The sequence below is a fragment of the Ictalurus punctatus genome, chromosome 29 (genome assembly GCF_001660625.3).
Source record: "Ictalurus punctatus breed USDA103 chromosome 29, Coco_2.0, whole genome shotgun sequence".
Classification (NCBI taxonomy): domain Eukaryota; kingdom Metazoa; phylum Chordata; class Actinopteri; order Siluriformes; family Ictaluridae; genus Ictalurus; species Ictalurus punctatus.
In genome coordinates this window covers 2,523,272-2,534,656 of record NC_030444.2, presented here as the reverse complement: position 1 = coordinate 2,534,656, position 11,385 = coordinate 2,523,272, and the positions used below count along the sequence as shown (strand labels likewise).

Sequence of the window (11,385 nt, the reverse complement as noted above, 5' to 3'; positions counted from 1 at the left end):
CGAGTGGAGAATATTTGGGAATTTGTACTACATTTCTATACTTAAGTATTATTTGGGGTATTTGTACTTGAGTAATGATTGGGTATTCCTGAAATATTATGGAATAATGTATTACTAGTGAAGAGGATGAAGTTAGACACAGACTTAGCGATGCTGCTCATGGACAGGTGTGTAAATGCTTTACATAACCATTCATGTAGACAGTCGATGTACACTCCACAGTTCTTGTGCGTGTGTGTTGACGAGAGAGTCAGTGTTGTACAGGGATATGGACGTGATAGACGTGATATGGACGTGATAGCTGATGAAGTACTGGAGATCTCCTGCAGGAGAAAAAAAGAAGTGCAGATCTGGGTTTATAAGGTAACACATACCCCTATTAGCAAGTTGCTTCAGTTCTTTTCTTTAAGGAACATTATCTTCTACTTTTTTCGTATTAAAACGTTAACAAATGTCTGGGACAAATATTTGGTCTTGTTTTATGAATAAAATAAATACTTGTTTTTTTTTATTATTTTACCAGAAAATAAGAGAAGTGAAATGTTAAAACCTATTAAATTGCTAATTATAACATGAATAATTTAAAGATTATGTCCAAAAAAATTGGCTCAAGTTTAATGTTTACTTAAATGCATTTAACTGTAAGATTATCTGTTTAAAAAAATTTTTTTTAAATAGTTATGCCAAAATGTCTCTGGTGCCCTCTAGTGGCTGTCTGCAGTATCACTGGAATCATGTGGGATTAATTTTCCGTCAAAAGTAGGTTTATTGCGGTCACGGATCGAAAAATAATAAGCGTGAATCAAACATTTAATATATATATCTATATATGTAAAAATTATATTGCACAAAACTGAAACATGAATTCATGAAGTATTTTTTCATTGCACACAAAATCGTTTTTCTTGGTGTTTTTTGTGCTGTCTACAATTTTCTGCTCATGTTTTATTTTTTTTTAACTCTTCGCGCTTCTTCTTCTTCTTCTTCTTCCTCTTATTATTATTATTATTATTATTATTATTATTATTATTATTATTATATTTTATAATCACTTCCGCATTCTCCGATTCCTGTAGAATTCTATGGGCGTGTCGCTGTTTTTTCCCCTCGCGCTTGTTTCCACATTCTCCGCTTACTTTTCCAAATGTTGCAGGTGGAGTTTCATGTAAATTAGGGGGGGGGGGGGGGGCTTTAGCGTCATCATTGGTCCATTTCAGCTCCTCTTCTAGCCAATCAATCGAAGAGGGGAGGTGACGTCACTCCACTGCGACTCATGGCTGTGTGTTGACAGGTGAAGAAAGATATCCCGGACAATTACAGGTGATTTAACATGAATATATAGTTAGTGGATGACGGAAGACATGTCTGTTTTGTGGATTCTGGTTTAGGTGCAAGGAATAAAATGATGGGTTTAATTTGTTTTGATTATTCAGAACATTTTGTGTATATTCACAGGCAGTGCTTTTAGAGAGGCTTTTATCACGACTACAGGAAGCCATGCAGCGCGTGCCTCTGGACCTGGATTATTTATGTTTTATCTGCACAAATAGCATATTGATTAATGCACACACAAATCATGAACATATACTTGTTTTTTTTTTTTTTCATTATTTTACCAGAAAATAAGAGAAGTGAAATGTTAAAACCTATTAAATTGCTAATTATAACATGAATAATTTAAAGATTATGTCCAAAAAAATTGGTTCAAGTTTAATGTTTACTTAAATGCATTTAACTGTAAGATTATGTTTAAAAAAATTTTTTTAAATAGTTATGCCAAAATGTCTCTGGTGCCCTCTAGTGGCTGTCTGCAGTATCACTGGAATCATGTGGGATTAATTTTCCGTCAAAAGTAGGTTTATTGCGGTCACGGATCGAAAAATAATAAGCGTGAAGCAAACATTTTATATATATATATATATATATATATATATATATATATATATATATATATATTAGACAGTACAAGTAATTAACACCATATGTAAAGGTAGTGCAGTGTCTTTCAAACCTGTGTTCTGTTCTTTGTAATCGACTTTCCTCATCAGTTGTGAATGAAATGGCTGGACCAACGGGATGTCCCAAACTCGGTGTGTCTGAGCAGCAACTTAGACAATTGACTGAAATTGGACTGAGTGTACATTTCATTTCAAATCTGCTTGGCATGTCATCACGAACAGTTGAACGGAGAATGCAAGAGTTTGGCATTACAGTGAGGGTAAGAGTTAGACCAGGGGTCTCCAACCTTTTTATGAGCGAGAGCTCTCTGAAGCGATAAAATAGTCTAGAGGGATACTTTTTTCCCCATTATTTAAAGGGAAAATAAGAAAAGGAAAATGTTAGAACGTATTAAATTGTTAATTATAACATGAATAACTTAAAAATGATAAATTAATGTAGCTCAAGTTTAAAGTTTACTTAAATGCATTTTAGTGCATTTTGATGCATTTTAATGCATTTTAGTTATCTGTTCCAATATTTTTGCTCACCCACCAAATGGTTTTTTTTAAATTAAAAATCGGGATGCCAAAATGTCTATGAGGCCCTCTAGTGGCTGGCTGCAGTACAATTTTTACCTGGGTGCAGCAATTTTGAACATAAGTAACCAAAACTATGACAAAACACACACACCCCCCTGCCCTATATGATTTTCTTTGCTTAAGAAAGTGATGAAAATGTCACCTTCTTAAATTCGCAGTGTAGCCCTAATGCCCTATATTAGTATGTTCATACGAATGCATTGTACAGTAATATGAAATGGAGTAAGTAGAAATGTCTTTGATTCAATCAGTGGGTGTCGCTAGCGCTAATCATTCGGGGGGGGGGGGGGGGGGGGGGGGTGAGCGGTGAGGAATTCACACCTGTGGAGGATCCAATTAATGCATAATGGGATTAGAAGATACAAATTGTAGTACCGCGCAGGCCGTAGCTGGCGGGTTACTCAGGAGTATAAAGGGTTACGTGGATGGAGAAGCGAGGCTAATAGGCTGCTGCATGGCATCGAGGGAGCCAATCAGCACTCAGAGTTTTATGACCTCCTTATTAGGCCTGTCACGATAATTACTTTATTGACTTAATGTACGATATATGAACATGACCTTGTTTTGCTCAGGTTGGCTTACGCAATCGTCTTGGTGCAAAGGAAGAACAGGTGATGTAATTCAAACCTGCAAGTCTGTTTATTCAAAACCAGCCCAAAGCCCCGCCCATCACTGGATACATTTAGTCAAAAGGGAGGAGCTTCAGAATGATGGATGGATAATTACTGAGATGTTCTCCAGCTCACTGTTGAAGAGCTTTGATATTGATGCTGTTGTGAAAGAATGAATGAATAGTTCTTCAGTAGTGCATAGGTTACAAAATATTAGATAACTACTAAATTAATTAGGAAGTATGCTTGTATTAGTTCACTATTAGCTAAGCAGTAGTTCTTGCATTTCTTCTGGAGAACTAAAAGATAATTATGGCCAGATTAATTAGTTACTGATCACCTTAACATTAATCCCCGATAAACCTTACCTTCCTCCTGGAGATAACATACGTAACGTTTCCAACACCCAGTGTCTAAAATCTAAATGTCTGTATAAGTCATTATTATTATTGACACAGAGACAGAAATATATAACAATAATCTATTATCAAGTTATTATATATAAAAGTACACGCTGTAGTGCTGCAGAAATGCCATGTGCTCTCCATATTTGAGCTGACATACAAAGAGAAAATAAATGCTGGATGCAGTACACAAAAGGTTTAAACTAGATATTTATCTAATGCTTTACATAGCACAGTCTCAGTGTTCTCCGTGGTTGGCTGATTTGTGATTACCAAAGATTTCTTTCACTTTTTCTTTTTTTTTGGTTTCTTTAATTACGTGAAGTGTGAAAATAAACCAAATAGTCAAACCGAGTAATTGAACCAAATTATCGATTTAGCTTCCATTTGGACTCTGCAAACAGACTAATCGGAGTGAAAGGAACTTGGAGACAGGAAGTAAGTGCAGGAGTACAGTCTTTATTTGAACTTGCATTAAAGACTCACAACGAAAAACCTGTCCCTCAACTCGGGATGAAACGTGAAGCACAAAACTTAAGACAGGCTTATGCCTAGAACCAGTAGCTTATTTCATGCACCAAACATACATTTAACTTAGGCAGGAACACTCCTCTTAACTAAGACATGAAAACACCTAACTGTGGCCTGAACACATCATTTAACTAGAGCATGAACGCTTCATTTAACTAGAGCATGAACACATCTTTTAACTAGAGCATGAACACGTCTTTTAACTATGGCAGGGCATAAACTCTTAACTACGACAGGACACAAACACTCTCAACTATGACTGGGTATAAACTAAGGAACAGGAAAACAGAGCGTGGCAACATCACAACCTGGCACCATTATTCATTCCGTTGTCTTCTCTGTTAGTCCTTACACCATTAGTCCTTTCTCTACTTTACTTTACTTGATGTTACTTTAACGCTGCGCCATGTGCACAGCAACGCAAAGGGTTTAAGTAACCAGTCTCTTGATTGCCGACAGCTGGCAACACTTGACACAGCTTTAGTGTCCATGCGCACTTCAATCATGTGCACGTGCGTGTTCTCAAGCCGCTCATGCATGTTGTCACCTCAGAGCCATCTGCCGGTGGTACTGTAACAGAACCCCCCTCCAAAGGCGCCTCTCCCAGAGTGCCAAAAACCCCCCTCCAACAGGGGTCCTGGGCCCCTGTGTAATCTGTCTCTTGATGCATTGGAAAACAGGGCGGCCTCCATCAGACAGCAGACAGGCGGAGCACCACCCCCTGTGGGACGGAAGCTTGGGGCGCCTTCTGCAGCGGGACTGGACCGCTGGGCGAGGTCCTCAGCGGGACTGGACCGCTGGGCGAGGTCCTCAGCGGGACTGGACCGCTGGCCGATGTCCTCAGCGGGACTGGACCGCTGGCCGGCGTCCTCAGCTGGACTGTAATTCTGGGCGACGTCCCCGGCAGGGCTGAACAGCGAGACAGCTTCCTCGGCTGGGCTGGACAGTGGGACAGCTTCCTCAGTGGCAGAGACCTCCCTGTGGGTCTCTGGCTGGAGCTCCGAGGTCGCCGGGTTAACCTCAGGCTGCGGCTCCGGAACTGAGACCTCCCCGTAGGTCTTGGGCTGGAGCTCTGAGGCCACCAAGTTGACCTCAGACGGGGTCCCAGAGGTCGCCAGGTTAACCTCGGGTTGGAGCTCCAGAGCTGAGACCTCCCTACAGGTCTCAGGTTGGGGGCTCTGGGGTCACCTGGTTGACCTCTGGCAGGAGCTCCGAGGTCGCCCTGTTGACCTCGGGCTGGATCTCCGCATGGACTTGCCGGTGTAATTGTTTATGCTCCCGCCAGCTGCTCTTGAAGCATTCCTTTGAGCAGTAGAATGCTTCTTGGAAACTCAGTTTTTTGCAGGTAGGGCATTGTAGCTTGGTCTCCTTCCAGCAGCCCTCAGACATGCATCTAGACGTCCTCTCCACCACGTCAACCGGAACCTGAGGCAAAGCTGCTGCTTCTGTCCGGTCCAGCCATGCATAATAGACGTGGAATGGCCAGTTCTCCTTGTCTGTCACCTCGATTCCCCTCTCCAGCACATCCAGGCCATTTAGTTGCCCTGGCTGTGAGAACTCCTTCAGAAAAAGTTCAGAGAACTGGGTGACTTCGTGGAGGGCACTGGACCCTGAACGGGCCAGCTGCTCTGCCCAATCCCGGGCCAGACCATAAAACCGGGATACTAGGAAGCCCAGCCACTGTTTCTTGGTAGGCTTGGGGGGCGCCAGGTTGGCAAAGTACACCTGGCTGAGGAACAGGAACTGCAGCGGGTGGTGTCCCCAACCATGCGGAAGTTTGGTGGCCGTCCTCTGTGGAAACTGGACTGAGGGGAAACGCGGCCAGTAATCTGAGCATCTCCCGACCAGGAGCTCTCCTGCTACTTCCATGGTTTGGCGCAGCATTCTGTTACGAAACAGGACTTGGAGACAGGAAGTAAGTGCAGGAGTACAGTCTTTATTTGAACTTACACTAAAGACTTACAACGAAAAACCTATCCCTCAACTTGGGATGAAATGTGAAGCACAAAACAGGACAGGCTTATGCCTAGAACCAGTAGCTTCACTCATGCACCAAACATACATTTAACTTAGGCAGGAACACTCCTCTAAACTAAGACATGAACACACCTAACTGGCCTGAACACATCATTTAACTAGAGCATAAATGCTTCATTTAACTAGAGCATGAACACATCTTTTAACTAGAGCATGAACACATCTTTTAACTAGAGCATGAACACATCTTTTAACTAGAGCATGAACACATTTTTTTTTAACTATGGCAGGGCTTAACTCTCTTAACTACGACAGGACACAAACACTCTCAACTATGACAGGGTGTAAACTAAGGAACAGGAAAACAGACAGAGCGTGGCAACATCACGACCTGGCACCATTATTCATTCCGTCGTCTTCTCTGTTAGTCCTTACACCATTAGTCCTTTCTCCGCTTTACTTTACTTGATGTTTCGTTAATGCCGCGCCATGTGACACGACGGGTTTAAGTAACCAGTCTCTTGATTGCCGACAGCTGGCAACACTTGAGACAGCTTTAGCGTCCATGCGCACTTCAATCACGTGCACATGCACGTTCTCAAGCCGCTCGTGCACGTTGTCACCACAGCGCCATCTGCCGGCGGTACCGTAACAACAGGATTTTTTTTTAAATAATCATTTAAGTCCCCAAAAGGTGAATCCATGTATAATTTTTTTTAAAAAGTTTCTCATATTCTATAGCCTATTGATTTTGTGCTGAAATAGATATCATGACAACAAGCAGTAGTTCAGAAACTGTGTGTATTATCTTTATGTAAATTTTCTCCATTTATCTCAATAGATAAAGGGATGGGTTTCAGCTTCAACTCGGGTTTTAACTACATGTTTAATGACCGCAAGAGCTGGGATGAGAGCCAACAAGACTGCAGGGACAAAGGAGCAGACCTGGTGATCATAAACAGCACAGAGGAAGAGGTGCGTGAGAGAGAGAGATGTATTTATACAGTATTTTGTGCTGACATTTGCAGAAGTTCATCCTTAAACAGCTCGGCAGCAATGAGGCTTTGATTGGTCTGAGTGACAGTGACACAGAGGGGGTGTGGAAACGGGTGGACGGTACGCCCCTGACCACTGCGTAAGAGATTGAGATTAATTATATATATTAATTATAAACCGTATGTTTATTACCAGGATTTCCAGGCAGGTGCTTAACTCAAAGTACAAGCCAACTGATAAAATATTTTGTCCTTTTCAGCACGTGGATTAACCCATCATAACACAAAACATATATCTGTGACGAGAGAGAGAGAGTGATGTATTTACTGTACACTACTGTACACTCTGTCAACTTCCCTCATTTACTGAAAATAGGCTGTTCTTTAAAAGAGAGAGAGAGAGGATGTAAAAGCATTGATACTTAAATGTTATTTAATATTATGGAAGGAGTCTTCAGTGTAAGCTCTGGAAGAGTGTAAATTTTCTCCCATGAGAAAAGTCTTCAGGACAGAGGAGTTTTGGTAACACAACTGAACGAGCTGCATTTTTATCTTCATAAGGATGAAAAAATAAATAAAACAAGATGTGCTGTCTTTGGAAAATAATCATCATCAGAGTGAAAATACTCCTCGATTTCCCAGAATAATTATAAAAGCAAAAAGGCGACTGAATCTGGAACGCCATGTTCAAAAAGCACATTTGTGTGTGTGTGTGTGTGGTAAGGTGTGCACAAACTTTTGTACCATATAGTGTATTTTGAACAGTAAACAGATCCAGGTACAGATAATGGCATTGTTTAACAGCCCTACATCCCACAATGTGCACAATAGCAACTTTCCAGTTTAACCGCACTACACCAGTTAAAAGGTCTCTTTAACGTTTGACACGCAGAAGACTACCGACGCTGTGATTCAGAGTCTTTTATAGAGCAGAGATGTCTCAGGCTGATTCCGAATATGTGAACTACGCTAAGGAGAGAGGAGAGCGCATCGAGAAGGTGATGGAACTCTATGAGAGAGGAGATGCTGTTCGACATCACAAGCCCGAAACCGAGACGGAGAATGCCAACACGAAGACTCAACACGCAGGTACAAACACAGATCAGTTCGATTCCAATTATAATTGTGGAACGCTTTTAACAATCCGCACCACCACAGCCTCACGGAAATCCGGATGTAGATTCGGATCCTTGTGTCAGGTGAGGAAAATGTTTTATTCTGTGTCCCACCCCCTTATAGAACTGACTACTGCGGGGGACAGATGTTACAGACTGGCTGTTTTGTGTGTGCTGCTGCTGTGTCTTCTCCTGCTGATTGCTACCACAGTGCTGTGGATCGAATTCACCATCCTGACTACAGAAAAAGACCAGCTACAGTCCACATACACCGCTCTTATAATAGAGTAAGACCAGTTAGAGGACAGAAACAACAACCTGACGACAGAAAGAAAGCAGCAACAGGAGAAGAATGCTGAACTTCAACTTCAGAACAAGTTGAATATCATTGGTGAGCTAACACTTTAAACCCTTCCATTTTGGTACACTGCAGTGGTTATTAATAAAGACTAGTATTAATAAAGGAATCGATTAGCAAAACCCATGGAAAGCACACTCAACACATCTAGAGTGAGATTTTTCAGTTTGGGCACAACAATAACAACAACAACAAACCGCTTCTGATTAAAACATAAAACGATTGCAACTGCCCTAGGGACCATAAAATAAAAATAAAATTTTTTATTTCAAATCTAAAAACATAAAATAAAAATTTTCTGCTCTAGGGACCAGAAAATAAAACAAAATCAAGGAAACTCCTCAATATTCGGAGGAGCGTGCAAGTTTTCAAAATGACTGCAGATTTTCCCAACCGTCCACAGTTCAGGGAAGAAAAAACAGGGTATTGCAAAGAGAAATCAAAGCAAAGGAAGCAGACATTCGAACTTCATGAGGCGTAAGAGCTACAATCGGAAAGATTTAAAAAGCAGTAATGTTATAAACAATCTGGTCAAGAATATTGTACAAATCTAATATTTACTTGTGTCTTTGATGGCATATTGATGGAATGATCTTATTTTAGTTTTTAAAATCCAAAATGCACAAAGGGTTCATGTATCATGTACATTGATTGGACAATATGTGATTGGACTGTTTAATCCTAGCTTCGCATCCATGGACATGTTGTAAAATTGGACGGTCGTGCGAGCAATTCAGCTTCGTTCCTGTTTATTACGCTCACCGTTTAATTTCTTGCTCATGGCCAATCGCAGGCATCGTTTGACAGCCTGCAGGCTAACTAGACAAAATACAACGTCACTGTTGTGATTGTGCTGTCCAGTAAAAGTGAAGCAAAGAAAGTTTGACACAATGAGACAGTACTGCAAAGAAAGAGGAGCAGGCCTGGTGATCATAAGCAGCACAGAGGAACGTCTGTGTGTGTGCGCGTGTGTGTGCGCGCGTGTGTGTGTGTGTGTGTGTGTGTGTGTGAGAGAGAGAGAGAGAAATAAAGTGATAGTGAGAGAAAAAGAGTGAGAGTGAGATAAAGTGAGAGAATGAGAGTGAGAGATATAATGTGAGAGAGATAGAGAGTGAAAGAGATAAAGTGAGAATGAGAGTGAGAGATATAAAGTGAAAGAGAGCTATAGAGAGAGTGAATGAGAGATAAAGTGAGAGAATGAGAGATATAAAGTGAGAGAGTGAGATAGATAGACTGAGAGAGAGATAAAGTGAGAGAGAGATAAATTGAGAGAATAAAAGTGAGCGATATAAAGTGAGAGTGAGAGAGAGAGTAATTTGACAGAGATAAATTGAGAGAATGAGAGTGAGAGATATAGTGAGAGAGATAGAGTAAGAGTGACAGAGATAAATTGAGAGGATGAGAGTGAAAGATATAAAGTGAGAGAGATAGACAGTGAGAGAGAGATAAATTGAGAGAATGAGCGTGAGAGATATAAAGTGAGAGAGAGATAAATTGAGAGAATGAGAGTGAGAGATATAAAGTGAGAGAGAGATAAAGTGAGAGAATGAGAGTGAGAGATATAGAGAGAGTGAGAGAGAGATCAAACCCACATATATTTATAGTTTGTGCTGTGCTTTGCAGGAGTTCATTCTTAAACAGCTTACAAGCAGCAGTCAGGCTTGGATCGGTCTGACTGACAGCGACACAGAGGGGGTGTGGAAATGGGTGGACGATACACCACTGACCACTTCGTAAGAGATTAGGAACTCAGACTGAGAGGGTTGAGTTAAAGGTGCATAAGTAAAGACAAATGAACACTGTTTAATCTGATTCTGATTCTGGGTTTCAGGTTCTGGTTGGTGGAGAACCAAATAATGCAGGCAATGAGGACTGTGCCGAGATTGTGAGTTGGAAGAACAGCTGGAACGACAGATCATGCTCTGCAAATGTACGGTGTATCTGTGAAAAGAACGTGTTTTTGTTGTAAGGTTAAAATAACAGAATGAGCAACAAGAGGGTGTGTGTTACAGTGATTTCATTATTGGAAAGGGTGTTCTTAGGCATTAAAGGAAGCGGAGTAAATGTTACGTTACGAGAGGTAAGGCGGGAGCAGGTGCAGATCACAGTCTTTATTGCTCAAACACAAGGTCAATAAACATAAGCAGCGATACGTGGTCTTCGACATGAAGCGAGATTCAAGGCATGAAACATAAACAGGAAACGAGAACACGACCGCTTAACATCAAGGTGGCTAACACTTACATGCACTTAGACTTAGTTAGCTAGTTAACCGTTTCTCCATACATTCAGTTCTTCAAATAATACTGCGCGAAATACAACGTAACATGAGGGCTTAAATAGCAAACACAATCAATCTAAACATAGACAGCTGGAGTAAATCAAGACAAACCCTTGAACATCAACCAGTGCTTAAACAGGGGGAGAACCAAAACAAATAAAGGCGCGTGTCCATATACAAGAGTGTAATCTTGTGCACGCGCGCTCTCTAAAGCCGCTCATGCATGTCGACGGCGCAGTACCATCTGCATAACAGAACCCCCCTCCAACGGAGGTCCGGGGCCCCTGTGTCTTGCGATGCATCTGAAAACAAGGTGGCCTTCGCCGGGCTGTAGACAGGCGGAGCACCACCCCCAGTGGGATTGAAACTCAGGGCGATGTCCTCGGCGAGGCTGGAATTCTGGGCGACATCCCCGGCGGGGCTGGAACGCTGGGCAACGTCCCCGGCGGCGCTGGAACGCTGGGCAACGTCCCCGGCGGGGCTGGAACGCTGGGCAACGTCCCCGGCGGGGCTGGAACGCTGGGCAACGTCCCTGGCAGGGCAGGACAGCGGGACAGCTTCCTCGGCCGGGCA

The 11,385-nt window shown here is 42.0% G+C and overlaps 1 protein-coding gene across 1 annotated transcript; it reads left to right on the top strand.

Annotated features, from left to right (window-relative positions):
* Positions 1-1,207: 1,207 nt before the first annotated feature.
* LOC128629425 (CD209 antigen-like protein 2) lies at positions 1,208-10,518 on the top strand. The gene is made up of 4 exons (XM_053677528.1): positions 1,208-1,320; positions 6,905-7,038; positions 10,155-10,264; positions 10,363-10,518. The coding sequence occupies exons 2-4, from the start codon at positions 6,913-6,915 to the stop codon at positions 10,418-10,420; spliced, it is 294 nt and encodes a 97-aa protein (XP_053533503.1). The 5' UTR covers positions 1,208-1,320; positions 6,905-6,912; the 3' UTR covers positions 10,421-10,518.
* Positions 10,519-11,385: the final 867 nt, after the last annotated feature.